Genomic DNA, 18,046 nt, shown 5'->3' with positions numbered 1-18,046 from the left:
TATTTGGCATCTTCGACAAGCTTCGTATCAACGAAGTTCCAGCACACTCAAAAATATAGAATTTTGAAACTCGTAACTGGGCTAAACAAGTCAAGTTGTCGTTTAGATCATTGTTAGCTTTGTTTGCCTTCTATATTGGTTAAAAAGAACACTGACATTCATTCTCTATTTGAACATTTATAAACTTTAATTCAATCTCAGATGTCATTATGCTACTTCTGTCCATTTTAATGATAGGAGGTGCCAATTTAAAGTTCTATACGAACACGGAAAATTCTACGTAAGAACAATTATAATTTTAGTCATTTAAATAAGACTCCATTTGGCATATCAGTCATTAAAATCGACGGAACATTAAAGTAATGGCACGGACAATCAAATTATTGAATAAAAATGTATGAACAATTAAAATAATATATTTAAAATTTAGAAACAATTCGCGATGAAAACAATAGTACATGAACAATAAATATCAACTACATATCTCTCATTCATGTGTTGTGTGTTTAAGTAAGATGGAGGATTGTGATGAACACTACAGGAAAATGGATTTTTAGGGACCAATATATTGCGAAGGGCTCCTAATCCGGTCGTAATATTGGTATCAATAAGGACCATCTCACTGTCCGGTCTTTATTTAGAATTTTACTTTTATATTACGACCACTTTTATACTCCTTTCCAAAAAGAAAAAGAAAACTCCCGTCCTAATTACTAAAAGCTAAGTCTAATCATAATTAAATATTTCTAACTTAAAACAAAATATCAAAAATATCACGACTAAAACCTAGATTGCTGCTATTATGAAACATAAACCCAGAAATCATAAAAAAAAATATAAAAGATATCAATGAAATGGAAGAATCTCTGCTATCATATGAAACCTAACCATACAAGCAAAGCGATTGGGATGTTGAAGAATCTCTGCTAAACGATTGTGATTTTTGATTTCTTCTCAGGTAGCGTTTTCATTAACTGAATCTTATTAAGTTAGAGTTTTGATTTCATAAACTAGAGTTTTGATTTCATAAACGATTGCGCAAAACGATTTTTAATTTCTTCTCAACTTAGGGTTTTGATTTTTGATTTCTTATTAACTTAGGGTTTTGATTTTTAATTGTTAGTGGAGTTTAAGTGTTAGAGTGAAAGCTGTTATTTAACTGTTAATGTGGAAGATTTAACTGCGATTTATGTATCGAGTTGGAGATTTAACTGCGATTTATGTTGATAGAGTTGAAGATTTATGTTAATATGTTGTGATAAAATTGTGTCATTCTGTTTGCAGGTACTCGGATTTAGAGTGAAAGCTGAGTACAGTCTCTTTTTGTCAATACTTCAGTTTCTTTACTCCACTCCACTATTACCTCTGTTTCAGGTTCTTTTTCATTTTTCTTTTTGCTTCTATGCACTACCATCTTCCATTTTACTGTATTTTTTGATCTAGGTTTGTATGTTTTCAAGAGCATGATATTAAAAGCAGTTATTAAAAAATTTCATAAATTTTTTGTATATGGAAATGTGTCTTACTGAAGAAATTTTGTCATTTTTGGTGTTTTCTTTTGTTTATTTAGTCCAATTTGATAGCATATCTTGCAATGTGAAGATAGTACTGTAGGAGTGAATCTGTTTGATTAATCTATGTAATGATCTAACTTGTTCGATTAATCTATGAAACTATCTAATATAATAGACTGTTATCCCAGAGGCTTCATAATCTGGTCAGTATGGACATTTCTCTTTTTACTAAGTTCAGAAAATAGAAACACCAATTGGCCAACATCTAATTATACTTCTTACATTTTCAAAGACAATCATTTCACTTCTCTTTAATTTATTATATCTTACTAAATCTATGATTTATATCAACAAGTTTTCTATTTTGTAATTTAGTAGATTTTTAGATGTTCTTCTTGTGTGTTTCTATTTCAAAAGTCTTATTTAGGCTATGATTATTAGTAATAAATATAATTTGATCTAAACTTAATAGATTTGAAAGATAAAGGTTGTTTTTTAAAAAATTAATAGATTTCCATCAACAAAATTAAAATTCTTTATCAGATTTTTTTCACTGTAATTAAGCATGTAAATTACAGTATTTAATAAATCTAAGGATTCATGTTATTTGTTATCTATTTGTGTGGCTATGTATGTTGGAAATCTTGGAGAATTATTATTAAAATGTTATCATATGTTAGATTTACACTGAGTGAAATGCAGTTTAAGCAATCAAAACTCTCTACTCAAACATGTTTTGTACTATCAATGCTCTTACTTGCTGAACTTCTCTATTGATTTCCTTAAATTTTTTGTTTTTGCTGAACAGATGAATTAATGTTCTTTTATTTAAATATTTCTTGCTAACAGATATAGGAGGGAGATCAGCTAACACTTTTTAAGCCTGTTTATCACTCAACTGACTTTTCTTGAAAGGTAAAAGTATCCACTATTGATTATTTTCTGTTTGAAAATAGTGCCTGACGGAGCTGATAAGGATGATTGGGAATGGTTAATAAAAAACCATTTTTATACTGAAAAGTTCAAGGTATGTTTTTAACATATATTCGATATGAAAATTCATGTAAATTGAAAAATCTTCTCACTTACATTTATGTTTGTTCAGAAAGCGAGTCAACGGAACTCAAAAAATAGAGGCAATTTGACAATGCCTCATCGTATTGGAAGCAAGCCGATGAGGGAGATAATATATCAAATGGTAATGAATTAGTATTTTAACATATTTTATATATGACTTATTTTTGTTGTTTATATTTATTGTATATGATTTATCATTTTAGGGTGGGAAAGATGGTTTATACTTATCATTTTAGGGTGGAAAAGGATATGAAGCCGTGATCACATGCTAAGTATAAATTATTAACTTACATCTGACACTGATCTACATTGGTTTATACTTAGCATGTGATCAGCAGTATTACTAAATATGTCATCAATTAGGAAAAATGCTTTGCTCATATGATGAAGTGGTAATGGAATTGTGAGATCTCTAGGTCCTTGTGGTATGGTAATGAGCTTCATCCACGAGCTCGTCACTCCAAATTCTTTCATTATCAGACGGTCATTGATTGAGCAGCACGTCTCGTCAAAAAAGGTTGTCTTAACGCATTGGTTTTCTCATTATTTGTTCATTTTCTTCTTATTTAGGATGAAATATGCGAGGTAATGCAATCGGATCCCTCTCTTTCAAATGTTGAGGTAGTCCTAAAATGTTTTCGAAATCAAAGCCACGGTCATGTGGTTGGCTACGGTGGTGGAGTAAAACTAAAACATTTGAAAGGTCCATCAACAAAAAAGGCTGAACGTGAAGCTCAACTTCTAGAAGAAAATCAACTATTGAAAAGTCGTTTAAGTACATTGGAAGATAGATTTCAAAAGTTCGAAGAAATGTTCGCCGCTCAAGAAAAAAGAGACGTACCATCAACTTCATCTTATACAACCGATACCCAACAAAGTTAATTATATAAAAAAAATGTGAGTATTATTCTTATTTATTCCCGTAATTTATCTAATTATTGTTCATTGCTGACTGTGTTGTGCATATTTGCTAGAGCTGTCTACTATTTTCTTATATTGTACTTGGTTTTGTTTATGGCATGATCGTACTCCATTTTTTTCTTTGTCTATTATGATTTTTCAATACAAAATTTATTTCATATGATTGTGTTATTTTTTCTTTGAGAAACTTCATATAAATGAGTTTTATTTCTTTGTGGACCTTTCTGAACATACAATATGCAGCTTTACATCTAAATTAGTTGTCATTTAAATTTTTAAACTGGTTTGACAGTGCAGAAAAACAAACTAGTAAAAGAGAAAGGAATTGAAATGGTTGCATTGCAAAATCTAAAACTTGGCCTTAATATAAAATTTTGGTAGTGACTGGGAGTAGCATAACTAGAAATGGATATTACTTGTTGTTTGCAATTTGGTGGTTTAATTAATTAGGAATTCTTATTTGGTTCTTGTTATTTTTTGCAGCTTTTGTTTTCTTGTGCAAGAGAGGCTTCTACTTTAGATGTGTTAATATCCAGACTCTATTGCATGTGGAGGAAATCCCAATGACCTTATGTTCATCTTTGCTTGGAACACTAACGGCCTTTTATGATCTCAGTTTAGTAGACTTTATAGACTTTTACATATGATATTTGTTTTAGCAGACTTTTAACAATTAAGTACTGAATTTATGATTTATGTGTAAATTAATACTGTGTGGAGCTTTCTAATAGTATTAAAATTGTTTTGTGTAAATTAATACTGTTTGGAGATTTCTAATAGCAGGAATTATTTTGGAAATTTTTTTAGTGTACTGAGCTGTTGCTGCTTGTGCTGTAAACATCCCTTTTTTTTGCGAAGGGATTTTGGTTGTAATTGGTTTTCAGATTGTGGTCGCAATTACATTATATAATTACAAAGGTATTAATTGAATAACGACCGGATTTTCCGTCGTTGTTAATGTTCTTTTAGCGAAGGGAAATTTTACCTTCGCAAATTACATTACGACCGGAAATATGTTTTCCGTCCCAAATACTTTTTACGGCGGAGCCTATTACGACGGCTTACGACCGTACTTTTCCCGTCCCAATAAACATAATACGACCACTTTTAATGAATTTACGACCACTTTTCCCTTCGCTAATGAAGCAGTTTCTTGTAGTGGAATTTGTATAGAAAATCGTACAATAGATACGTTTTTAATAGCAAGCAAGATGAAAGATTGTGATGAAATTGGAGAGAAATTTGTGTGACAGTTACGTTTTTACTAGCTCTTTTCTTCATCTTCTTAGAGACATATTGTAAAAAAAGCATAATAAATAAAAAAAATTGCTCGTTAGGAGGGTACCAAAACTCGCCGGAAGCTAAGACCGAGTAGCTTTCCCTATACATCCACTATATTAAATTACAGCGTAATACTAAAAGATGACAAAATCAAATCACATTGTAATTCGAAGACTGAAGTTGAAAAGACACGTAGTCCGTAAAACATCACGAACTTCGCGATTATGTATGACAGGATTTCTGGTCTCTCGAGTACCATGAACATATTATTATGCTTAATCTCGGACAAAATACAAGTATACAACACGAAAATTTGGCTGATACTATCAAACTCAAGTACCTATACACTACAAAATGTATATGAACATGAACATAGCAGGCATTTGGTTATATGCTTACTAGTAGCACGAAAACATGTCGTCTTCAGAAGGCATCACGGACGACCTGCAAAGAGGACACGTAACGTTCCAGTAATTCAACCATTTCTCCAAACACACCTTATGAAAAAGATGGCCGCAAGACAAGCAGTTTATCTCAGATTCTGGCTCGAATTGAGTCAAGCAAACCGAGCAGTCGTGATGTTCAAGCTGTTTAGAGTTAGACACGGAATCAAATCTTGTCGTTGGAGTCCTGCTTCGGAACTCATTAATGTACGTTTCCGATTGAGGGGAACGATATTCAATTGGATCAGAAAGGTCTTCTGTATAGTCTGATGATGGTGTTGAAGACGATAAGAATGATAAACGAATTCCGACAATACGAAGAATCGCATGCAGGATCCCCTTGAATATGGAGATTGATAATGCAGTGTTCACCAAAAACAAGCGCAGTACACTTTCAGATGGGGCTGCAAGACTTGATAGCCCCATATTTTGTAGATTAATTACGAAAAATCACAAATTCAAACAAAATAGAACAATTAGTGCAGAAATAATGAGACTTACACTAAAAATGGGATATGGAAGTAGAAATTTTGAATTAGAAATTGATTTGATATTTTGATATGATCAAAGTTAAAGGTTTGGGGTTTATAATTATATAGATGCCAAGAGAAATATTTTATTACCAATATCAACACGTTTCCTTAAGAATGGTCAGTCTTCTATGTTTCAAGGAATCTTCTTGTTTTCTAACCTTATATGAGAAATATTGCATGCTCAACTTTTAATCAATAAACAATTAATGATCAATTATTTTATTAATTATCCTTTTAACTAGTAATTTATTCCTTTGTAAGCTAATTGCCCTTTCAATTACTAATAATTTACTCCTTCAATTTATAAACTAATTTGTCAAAATAAAGTTAATCGACAATATCAAATTTATGATTGATTTGTCTATAAAAATAATTTATATGCTAATTATTCATTAGTTAGAACATCTTCAATGTACTTTTTAAAATTGACAAACTCTTTAATTTAAAGAGTTTATCAATTAATTAAAAGTCTAATAGACTTTCTAAAATTTAAATTTAGAATAAAGAGCGAAAATGGCTCCATACATGTGAATACTCATTTTCACTATTTACTTCATTTCAAAAAGATAAAAATTCAAATTTTAAAGTAAATTAATTATTTTTCATTTTAAATGTATTATTCTGTAATTTTAAATTTAAAAATTGAATAAATAAATTAATATTATTAATATTTTTTTAATTTTTTAATATTATTTATAAAAATAAAAATAAAATAAAATAAAAAATTATTATTCGATAGTTTATTAAAATAAATATAAAAATATTACTCTTTATATTTAAAATGCTCTTTATTTTAACAAATATGATCTTTAAAATAAATAGTATCATTGGAAATGCTTTTTATATCATCTATCCGTGTTTGCTTCTCTTGTTCGGCTTATTTTCTCATGCTTAACCTATTAATTACTTCTAAAAAATTCATTTACTAATTATATACTTCATTCAATTTATAATATTTGTTGTATTTTATCATTTATAACAATTAGAAAAAATAAATAGTTAAAAAATTATATCTCAAATGATTTAAGCGCGTGACAACAATTTGTTAGACCTGCCTCAATTTCTTTCACAAGTGTTCACTCTTTTCGATTATCAAAAAATAATTATGTCTTGACTTAAATATATTTTTACTAAATTAATTTTATTAATTGTTATTGTTTTTGTATTTGACTAGTGTTTTAAATTTTATTGGGTTATTTATTGAGAAATATAAACTTAAAAGAATAACAATAAATGTTTTTTAAAATTTTAAAATGATAAATATTATAAACTAAAAATATTTTTCAAATATAATAAATATTGTAGTTTAGAGGGATTACTAAATAGGAGATGTCTTTATTTGGATTCTTATCATTTTGTTATGGATAGAATCAATGAGTATATTATTAAATAATTAATAACTTCTTTATTTATATTATGTTATATGTATAATATGTTATTTTTGTTATTTAATTTTGTGCATGAAAAATTTGGTGGTCAAATTTTGTATAGGAAATAAATATAAAAAAGTATACGCCACAAATACCATTTAAAAAGTGTTTTTATCATTTTTATTTTTGTTTTAAAAAGCGCCCAGCTGCAATTTTTTAAAATTGTGGATTTTTTTTTTCACGGGCTCTCTCCTTTTCTAATTATCCAAAAAAAATTAATAGTTTATAAAATTTAAATTTTCATTTTATTTTAGTAGTGACAATTTATAAAGAGTTGGAAATAATTTCAACTTTTAATTGTATTTTCTTTTAATATGTAATCCTTTTTTGCGTAGAAAAACAATAGTAGGTTTACTGATTTTTAATTGGAAGATGCTATGATACATCCTAAAGTAATTAGCTATTTTTAATTAGTCGTTTAAAAGAAATTTCATATGAATGTGATCATTAAAAATTTGATTAAAGTAAAAAGTGTTCCTCGTGTCAATTGGCACCATTAGTTGCCATTTTATATTAACGTAAGTCTTAATCTGGAGGCTGAATCGTAATTAAGCATGTGTTGAATGAGCGGTGTGCTCATATCGTTCAGCTTCTCTTAGGCGCCTCTTAAATCTAAAAAATTTAAACTCTATAATTTTACAGTTTATATTAAATATAAAATTCATATATCTTTTTAAAATAATTAAATTTTAAAAAGAAATAATGAATGTTAGCTTTTTTCATTTAGAAGGTGAATTTCTTAAAAAATTATAGATTCTCGTGATATTTTTTTCTTATCAAACAATAAATTTAAGGATCTATACAAAATTTATTAACTTTTAAAATTTCTCTATATAAATGTTGCCTTAGTACTATTATATATTTACATAGTTGCATGGTCCATCATATTATAATATTTTTAATATTATCAAATGATTGATTAATTTGAAAATTCAGACCAGTAGATACAATTGTAGTTGTAATTTTATATTTTTAACAGTTTTAATTTGAAAAAACTCTAATGGTGAAAAAAATTCAAACTTTTATAACTTGTTGCAATTTAAATTAAATTTTTTAATTTTTATAATAATAGTCAAATTATAATTTTTGTTGTTATAATAGTCAAATTGGTGGCCAAACTTGTAACAAAAAATATAAGTTTGACTATTATTATAAAAAAATATATAATTTGCCTATTATTATAAAAGTTAAAAGGTTTGTTTAAATTGTAACAAGTCGTAAAAATTTAAAATTTTTAATTTATATTTTGCCCATTGCCATCCCTAGCTGCTGCTCCGGTGAGGAGTATTAGCTCCTCAGTTCCAATATAGACCCAGCGCTGGGTCTTTCTTCCATTAGGAAGAAGGAATCGAGGAGCTGCTGCTCCTCGTCTCAGGCGAGGAGAGGAGGCTCCTCCTCCTCGCCTGAGACCTAAAAAAATTTAATTTTTTTTGTAAAAAATATAAAAAGGTCCTTCAATTTTTTAGTTAATATTAATTTAATATATATAATTTTAAAATTAAATGGATTAAATTATTTTTTAAAATTATTATGTCTTAAAAGAAAAAATTAAAAAAATCTAAGGCTATTTTAAACCTTTTTATTATAAAAAATCACTTTGCCAACAAAACCACTATTCAAAATTGGAGAGTGTACCTCACTCTCCGAGGTGAGACTGGGGAGGGGGTTTTTAAGCAAAAATACACAAGTTCAGAGATTAAGTGATTCTATCTCCCAGCTTTGGATTTTTTTTGATACTTTGACACAAGTTCAGGGGTGAAAGTGATCCTTTGTTCATTTTTATTTTTTAAATTCAACATATTTCTAACTATTACTGTTTCATAATAAATAAAAAGCCAAATGGCAAAAAAAAAAACCTTTGAAAAAAAATTCACAAAAGTTTAAACTTTTCAATTTTATGCATTTTATCTTGAAATGCATGATTTCGTTTCAATTATATTCAATTACGCAATTTTGCTTATGTGGCGCCTACGGGCGATTATGTGGCAATGCTCAAATGAATCAAAAACCAAGTCATTTGGAGTTGTATGCAAAGAGTTATGGCTTTCCGAAATTGGTGGCTGCGCTGAAATCGGTTCGGCCAGCCATGAGCAATCCCGACAACCGACAGGATCGGAAGGCCGGAAAAAATCACATCTGGACAACATCCCTGCCGTCCATTGAGTAATCTTGACGACCGGCAGGATTTGGAGGCCGGCGGGATCATCTGTGAAGTTAAAAGTGATGAAAATTTCATTCGGAATGCGCTAAATTCATCGAAAATCAATCCTAATTCGACTCTGACTTGTTTTACAACATAAAAGGTGAAATCTTCAACTTCTAGAAGATTGAAACGAAATCTTGCGTTTATGACAAATTGGATAAAATTGAAAGTTTTGAACTTTTATGAAACTTTCATGAAAAATTTGTCGCTAAACAGCGCCTTTCAGCAGTGATTGCCCCTATAAATCCATTAATTTTAGTAATTATCCAAACGATGGAATTTGTAAATCTGTCGATTTCATATTTTATAGAATTTAAATTTATTGATTCTGTCAAATCCATAGATTTCAAAATTCCTCAATCCAAAAGAATGTAATACAATTCATCATTCATTAAAAACAATAAAGTTCAACTTTTACTTCTCACCTAGAAAGTGGAAAATTTAACGATAAATTTTAAAGGATGAGGAATTATTACAAGTTATGAATTCTCAATATATTATTTTGCATCAAACGATGAGTTTTCATAAAATTTATGAATTGTGCAAAATTTATGAATTTTAATCCTGTAAAATTTCTCAATCCAAACGGTGAGTATTTCTCTTAAGATTTCCATGTTGATGTATATTTTATAAATAAATTTAAATTTAGAGCGTTTTTTCTAATTTTTTCTTAGATTAAGCAAATTAAAATGTAATATTTGTGTTTCCTCGAGAAAAAAAAATGTAATATTCTTCCCTTTTTATGTGACTAAATAAATGATATGAAAACTGAAATTTTATCAATTTAAGTATTTAAAAATTAATAAAATATAAATTAATTTTTTTAAAATTAGTCTATCAATTTCTATTTTTTGGTTGAACCTATTATTCCAGATCAAATTTTAAAACACTACTTTTAACGGGTGTTTTAAAAACTAAACTGATCAGTAGTCTGGTTTTTTAAACATTACATTTAACAATTATTTTAAAAATCAAACAAGATCATTCAACTAGTTTTGCCAAAATCAACTGTAATTTCAATACGATTTTTCTCTAAAAATTACAAAATTACGAAATTTACAAAATAAAAAATAATTAAATAAAAAATATTGATAGTTACACGAAATGATTGTTGTAATAAATTGAGTATTTGATTACTTACGTTATAAAGACGTGTCTATACAAATTAATAATGGAGCTATTATGCATCGATTTCAGAACATAAGAATTATTAATTTATATTTTTTGATTTAAAAGTGTATTATATATTCTTAATTTGAACTCCTAAAAGAAAAGTCTATATGCGTCATTGCTTATTATAAAGACAACAACAATTGAAGCAACATAATCATCAAGACAAAAAGAAATCATTCCATTTATGTGAACGAGTCGGAGACATCAAAATATTTTTTAAAAATACCTAATAAGAAAAAACATAATAAAAAAATAATTGGTCGTTCAGGAGGTACCGGGACTCGCCGGAAGCTAAAGACCATACACGTAGCTTTCCCCACATATTAAATCACAATGTTATTCAAACATGGACTGGAGACCGAAGTTGAAAAGACGCATGGAACATCATGAACCTCGCGATTATATACAACGGGTTTTCTGGTCTCTCGAGTACCATGAACATATGCTTAATCTCGGACAGTAGACATATATATATATACAACACGAAATTTTGGCTGATGCTATCAAACTCAAGTACCTATACGCTACAAAATGTATATGAACATTTTCTTAGACTAGCAGACATTTGGTTATATGCTTACCAGTAGCATGAAGACATGTCGTCTTCAGAAGGCATCACCGGCGATCTGCAAAGAGGGCACGTAACATTCCAGTAATCCAACCATTTCTCCAAACACACCTTATGAAAAAGATGGCCACAAGACAAGCAGTTTATTTCAGATTCTGGCTCGAATTGAGTCAAGCAAACCGAGCAGTCATGATGTTCCAACTGTTTACAGTTAGACACAGAATCAAATCTTGCTGTTGGAGTCCTGCTCCGGAACTCATTAATATATGTTTCTGATTGAGGGAAACGATATTCAATTGGGTCAGTAAGGTCTTCTGTATAATCTGATGATGGGGTTGAAGACGAGAAGAATGATAACCGAATTCCAACAATATGAAGAATCGCCCTCACGATCCCTTTGAATATGGAGATTGATACTGCGGTGTTCACCAAAAGTACGCACAGTATACCATCAGATGGAGCTGGAAGAGTTGAGAGGCCCATTTCTTTAGATTAATTGCCACTCGTGGAAGTAAAAACATATACGTTAATCAATCACAGAGGAGATAAATACGGACAGAGCTAATCGCTTCCCTTTCCCGGTTTGCAATCTGAAGATGCATTGATAAGAGAAATTAGCATATCGTAAAAAGTAGAGAATAATCAAATAATATTTGCAAACTACAAATGTTATTGTATTTGATGACTATATGATAAATACAGGGCTAAAATCGTGTCAAACAAGCTAAAAACCGACATTGCAATAAATTCAAAACACAACGAAAATGATATAAAAACCGAAAAAATAAAGCTAATCTCCTGAAGAACTTAACGGAAAGATGATTACTTTCAATACGGCTTTCAAGAAGCGGAAACAACTGACAATCTCTAAAATAAGCTGTTCCTACGGGCTAGTCTTAAAGCTATGTTGCACGGAAACTTGGGCGAGTCAGGTATTCAGCATTACATTTCTGAAATCGCTTCTCGAACTCTAAAACTTTATATTTATAATCTATCCTAGAAAATATATCATTTCCGCGTGCAACATAGGCTTCATAAAGTATAAAAATCTCTCAATAAATAAAATGAAAGCAGCCAAATTATGATAAAAATGTTAAAGTTATCATAATAACATATAATTTGAATTGATACAGATCAAACATTCAGATTTCCCATTATTACAAATTGAAGGTCAAACAAAACAAGAGAAAATGAAAAACAAAACAAGAAAAACAAGCATAAAGTTTGCTTAAATCATAAACTATGATAAAATAAGTTCAGCTAAATCAAATTAACCATTAAAACTAAAGCATCAATGATACTGAGATCTAACATTTACACCCAATTCAAAAAGATTTCGAAGTTTCATAGAAGAAAAATAAAACAAGAAATTCACAAATTGAAACAAAATAGAAGAATTAGAGCAGAATTAATGAGACTTACACTAAAAAGTGAGATTTTGAATTAGAAAAATTGAGTTTTAAATTGATTTATGATACTTTGATATGATCAAAGGCTGCTGGTTTGTGTCTGAATAGATTTGGTTTTGTTTAAGGTTTGGGGTTTATATAGAGGCCAAGAGAAACATTTTATTACCAAAATCTAACATGTTTTCTTAACCATGGTTAGTCTTCCGTGTTTCACGGAATCTTCTCATTTTCTAACCCTAGTTACTTTATATCATTTATCCCCGTTTTGCTCCTCTTTTTCAGCTCATTTTCTTATACTTAGCTTATTACTTTTAAAAGCTCAATTCCCTAATGATACTACTTAGGAGTTAGGAGGCTAATAATCACCGAAAACACTCCAACTTTGCTTCTCTCAACTTGGGTAATTTTTATCAACTATCCCTGAACTTTTATCTTTCTTCCCTGACCGTTTCTAAATTTTAATTCGTATCCCAACCATTCTTAAACTTTAATTTTATATCCCAAAAGTCCCTAATATTATTTTTATAGTAATTCCGTCCATGACTTGAAAACGTGACTAGGCTAGATGGTGCAAACTAAAAATTGTGAGATGACACTTATTTGGAGAAATAAAAAATAAAAGCGCCTAGTCATATTTTTAGGTTAGCATATTGGACGGAATTACTATAAAAGTGACATTAGGGACCTTTGGGATAGGAAATTAAAATTCAGGGTTGGTTGTAGTATGAGTTCAAGTTCAGGGATGGTTGGAGAAAAAAGACAAAAATTCAAGGACGGTTGGTGAAAATTACCCCCTGAACTTCAAAATGGCTCGCTAAACCTCCTAAACTTTACTCAATGATCAACTAAATTTCTTTTGCTCAAAACTGCTGCAAATCCCTTTTTCTCAAAATTGACTAAAATACCTCTACAGTCAATTAAAAATAAATCAAACCAACCCAGCCTAACGAAATCTAACACCATCCCAATCAAATCAAACATAATCCATCTATCCAATCAAATCATACCTAAATCACCAATCTACCCAATTACTAAAAATATAATTTTTGAACGAATTTATTTTCCGACGATGAATGGGCGGAGGTGGTTGGAAAAAGGTGGCGGCGGCGGGTGGCGGTTTCCGGTTGAGTGGTTTAATTCAATTGGATAGATTAGTGATTTAGGCATAATTTGCTTGGATGGATGGATTATGTTTGATTTGGTTGTGTGAGTGATTTTAGTTTTGGTTAGGTTTGGTTGGTTTGATTTACTTTTATTTTCTTACATATTTTAGAGGTATTTTGATCATTTTACGAAAAAAAGGGGTTTAATTGATCATTAAATAAAGTTTAGAGAGATTAGTGAACCATTTTAAAAATCTGGGGGGTTTTGTGTTAAGGGGGTCTCAGTTGGAGTGTTATCGGTAATTATTAGCCACTTACAGACAATCTTTATTTTTTTTTTGAACGTCAAATAAATTTCATTAATCAAAAGCAGTTACATTTGTGAGTATATCAGGAAAGTTGCTAAACCACTCCTGATGACCTGACAAGGAACGGGCGTTTTGCGCTAAACAATGCGCTGCCTGATTCGCAGATCGTCTCACGAAAACAAAAGAAACGTTACATAACTGCTTTGCTAAGTTCAAACAATCATCAATAAGGAAATCGGACTCTATAAGACTCGGATTTCGAATAGCCAAAATCACCTCCATAGCATCTGACTCTATAATAATATTGCTAGAATCCTTTAGCCAACTCAGAGCTTCACGAATGCCCATTGCCTCTGCCACTCTCGGAGAATAATTCCCATGAAACTTCACTAGTCTTGCTTGAACTAGACTCCCACGCCAATCCCTTACGACGATGCCGACTCCTATGCCCTCATTCCTGGAGAAAACCGCTGCGTCCACATTTACCTTAAGCCATCCTATCTTCGGAGGAGACCACCGGACACGTCCGTCATCCTCATGCAACTCGGCTCGCTTCAGTTGACCCACCTGGGATCTGGACACCTTCCATGCAGAAAGTTGAATACCTGCATTAATAAGAATAGTATCTGATGTCCCTCCTTTCTTATTCCACACGGTATTATTCCTATTTTGCCACAATAGCCAACAAATAATAGCAATTAAAGATTGCTTCTCCACATCAGGTCCCTCTAGCCAATCACTCACCCATGCCAAGAAATTTCCATTCTCCACAAACATAGGAACTGACAAGCCCGACCAACAAGCAGTGGCTAAGGAGCACTTATAAAATAAATGGTACTCACATTCAACACCTGCAGAACAGACCACACACTGGTCATTAATAAAGACATGCCGAGTAGCCAAAGATTTCGCAGTCGGGAGATAACCCGAGCTAGCACGCCAAATGAAATTACGAACGTGAAGAGGAACCGATAATCTCCATATTTTATTCCAGACCGGATTAACTTCTCCTCCATATTCTCCATTAATTACTCTATAACAACTTTTAACCGAAAAATTTCCTTTCGGCTCAAAATTCCATCGCCACCCATCTTCCAACCTTCGGCAACTAATAGGAATGCTGAGAATATTTTCCGCATCATTGTCATTAAAAACGTCTCTAACCAAACCCACATCCCAAGACTGCCCATCCATGTCCAATAAATTACTCACCTTGGCGTTGATCAAGTTGTCCGGCCTAGGAGTAGTAACATAACCGACATCTCCATTTAACCAAGGACTCCCCCATATATCTGTTTTACTTCCATTCCCAATTCTAACTCTAGCTCCTTTCTTCATGAATTTTTTTGTCTCAAATATACTACGCCACACATAGCTAGGATTAGAACCCAATTTAGAATCAAAAAAAGATGAGTTCGGGAAATATTTCGCCTTAAAAACCTTAACCATCAAATTACTCTCTACGCTTATAAAACGCCACGCTTGCCTAGCTAACATAGCAAGGTTAAAATCACGTATCTTCTTAAACCCCATACCACCAAACTTCTTCGGAACGCAAAGCTTGTCCCATCTCGCCCAACTAATCCCTTTTTTTTTCGCTTGGTCTCTACCCCACCAAAACGAATTTAGCATTCTTTCCAACTCCTCGCAAAGTCTAAGAGGAATCAAAAATACGTTCATCACGTAATTTGGCATAGATTGCGCTACCGTCTTTATCAACACCTCCTTACCTCCTCTAGATAAAAATTTGGAATTCCACCCTTTGACTTTATTCCAAACCTTTTCTTTTATGAACCCGAAAATATGGCTTTTATTTCTACCCACCAATGATGGGAGCCCCAAGTATTTGCCACTGTCACCAACCTCAACAATGCCCATCACCAACCTAATCTCCTCCCTGTAATCAGAAGGTACATTAGGACTAAAAATAATGTTAGACTTATTAAAATTCACTTTTTGACCTGACCAATTTTCATAATCATCCAGGACATCCTTAACCACTTTCATTTCCGAAGGAGTAGCTCGAAAAAATAGGAAACAGTCGTCCGCAAAAAATAAATGACTAATAGGCGGAGCTCCTCTACAAATAATCGCCCCATGAATTTTTCCTTCCCTCTCCGCTTGAGCTAGCATAAGACTAAGCCCTTCCGCACACAAAATAAATAAATAAGGAGAAAGCGGGTCTCCTTGTCTCAAACCCCTACTCGGAATAATAGGATTCATACCTACACAATCACCAATACCCGTATATCTAACGGAAGAAATACAGTGCATGATCAAACTAATCCATGCATCACAAAAACCCAACTTCCGACACATAAACTCAACGAAAACCCATCTCACCCTATCGTATGCCTTGCTCATATCAATCTTGAGAGCCGCTAAACCATTTTTACCTCTCCTTTTACATCTCAAATAGTGACCTATTTCAAAAGCGATAAGAAAATTATCTGTAATCAATCTATTTTCAACAAATGCACTTTGATTTTCAGAAATAATCTTAGGCATCAATTTTTTCATCCTATTCGCCATTACTTTAGCAATAATTTTGTAAGCCACATTACAAAGAGCAATGGGTCTAAAGTCAGTAATAGTTTCTGGCCTACTGATCTTAGGAATTAACACAATTTCAGTATCATTTAACCCCTCTCTGAAACTCCCTCTAACAAAGAAATCTCTACAAAGTTTCACTATATCACCTCCTACCACATTCCAGTACGACTTATAAAATGCCGGGTTAAAACCGTCTGGACCCGGCGATTTATCATTATGCATACTATAAACTGCCCTCCTAACCTCCAATTCAGAAATAGGACGCATTAAATCAACATTATCCGCATTAGACACTCGAGGCAAAATATCAATAAAATCAATATTTCCTGTTTGTGAATCAGTAAATAGATTGCTGAAATACCTCAAAATAATCTCTGCCATTCCATGCTTCGAACTCTGCCATACACCGAAATCATCCTTCAGCTTATCTACACGATTTTTACGCTTTCTGGTTGAAGCAAAATTGTGAAAAAAACGTGTGTTTGCGTCTCCCTCCGATAACCAGAAATTTTTTGCCCTTTGTTTCCAGAAAATCTCCTCTTCACCCAACAAAGTATGATACTCGTTTGATAATCTATTAAATTCATGCATTCCCCATTGGTCTGTCCTTCTCTGCCATACAGCCAGCTTTTTCCTTAACATCTCAAGTTTTCGCTTATAATTTGGCCCCAAACTTCCTCCCCAACCTTTCAAGCTAACTTCAGTCTCTTTAAGTTTTGAACAAAGATCACCATCAGCCGTTCTTCTCCAAGCTTCAGAAACGACATCCACACAATCTTTTTTAGTAACCCAAACATTGTTAAATCTAAATTTTTTACTAACAGCCCCCACATCAGACCGGTTAAGATACAGCAAAACAGGCAGATGGTCCGACGTGGACATCTCCTGATTCACCACCTTAGCCTCCGGAAAAAGGTCAATCCAGTCACTCGTCACAAAAGCTCTATCAAGCAACTCTTCAACCTTACCCGCATCTTTTCGTCCTCTTGACCAAGTGAATTTATACCCGGTGGCCTCCATCTCCAACAGACCACTAGCTAAGATAGTATCACGAAACCCATTCACAAGCCAGTTAGGATGAGCAGCTCCCCCACGTTTTTCTTCATGGGACAGAAGATCATTGAAATCTCCAATAACACACCACGGAGCTGAGTTTTCCTGGCTTAAGTTATGAATTAAATTCCAAGAGTCCCTCCTTCTCCATCTTTCCGGGTACCCGTAAAAGCCTGTAAGTCTCCATGATTGACCATCCACACCCTTAATCAGTAAGTCAATGTAGTTATCGCAAGAACTAGAAATCTCCACATCATATTCAGCTTTCCAAAAGAAAGCTAAACCCCCCTTTTTACCAACACTGTCCACAGCAACGCAGTAATCAAAACCCATAGTATTTTTTAAAACCTCAATCCTGACTCCAGAAATCATAGTTTCACACAAGAATAGAAAAGAAGGATTTAACCTTCTGGCCATATCTCTCAAGAACCGAATGGCTCGCGGGTTGGCCATCCCGCGACAGTTCCAGCTTAAGCA

General features: G+C 32.1%; 3 protein-coding genes and 1 long non-coding RNA gene across 4 annotated transcripts; 1 reads left to right on the top strand and 3 right to left on the bottom strand.

Annotated features, from left to right (window-relative positions):
* Positions 1-650: 650 nt before the first annotated feature.
* Positions 651-4,216, top strand: LOC126656494 (uncharacterized). The gene is made up of 6 exons (XR_007633250.2): positions 651-958; positions 1,285-1,374; positions 2,364-2,541; positions 2,620-2,712; positions 3,162-3,488; positions 3,996-4,216. It is a non-coding gene; the product is annotated as an uncharacterized LOC126656494 (long non-coding RNA).
* A 691-nt stretch (positions 4,217-4,907) lies between these two features.
* LOC126654556 (probable E3 ubiquitin-protein ligase XERICO) lies at positions 4,908-5,782 on the bottom strand. Its single transcript, XM_050348459.2, has one exon. It carries the CDS (start codon positions 5,660-5,662, stop codon positions 5,192-5,194), a length of 471 nt encoding a protein of 156 aa, XP_050204416.1. The 5' UTR covers positions 5,663-5,782; the 3' UTR covers positions 4,908-5,191.
* Positions 5,783-10,732: 4,950 nt separating this feature from the next.
* Positions 10,733-12,676, bottom strand: LOC126654555 (probable E3 ubiquitin-protein ligase XERICO). The gene is made up of 2 exons (XM_050348458.2): positions 12,566-12,676; positions 10,733-11,733 (listed from the first exon to the last, which is right to left on the bottom strand). Exon 2 carries the CDS (start codon positions 11,624-11,626, stop codon positions 11,153-11,155), a length of 474 nt encoding a protein of 157 aa, XP_050204415.1. The 5' UTR covers positions 11,627-11,733; positions 12,566-12,676; the 3' UTR covers positions 10,733-11,152.
* Positions 12,677-14,014: 1,338 nt separating this feature from the next.
* LOC130014852 (uncharacterized) lies at positions 14,015-18,022 on the bottom strand. Its single transcript, XM_056103812.1, has one exon. It carries the CDS (start codon positions 18,020-18,022, stop codon positions 14,015-14,017), a length of 4,008 nt encoding a protein of 1,335 aa, XP_055959787.1.
* Between the last annotated feature and the right edge of the window lie 24 nt (positions 18,023-18,046).

Source organism: Mercurialis annua, linkage group LG7 (genome assembly GCF_937616625.2).
Source record: "Mercurialis annua linkage group LG7, ddMerAnnu1.2, whole genome shotgun sequence".
Lineage (NCBI taxonomy): Eukaryota > Viridiplantae > Streptophyta > Magnoliopsida > Malpighiales > Euphorbiaceae > Mercurialis > Mercurialis annua.
The sequence above is the reverse complement of the archived record's forward strand: the minus strand, read 5'-3'. Positions and strand labels throughout refer to the sequence as shown.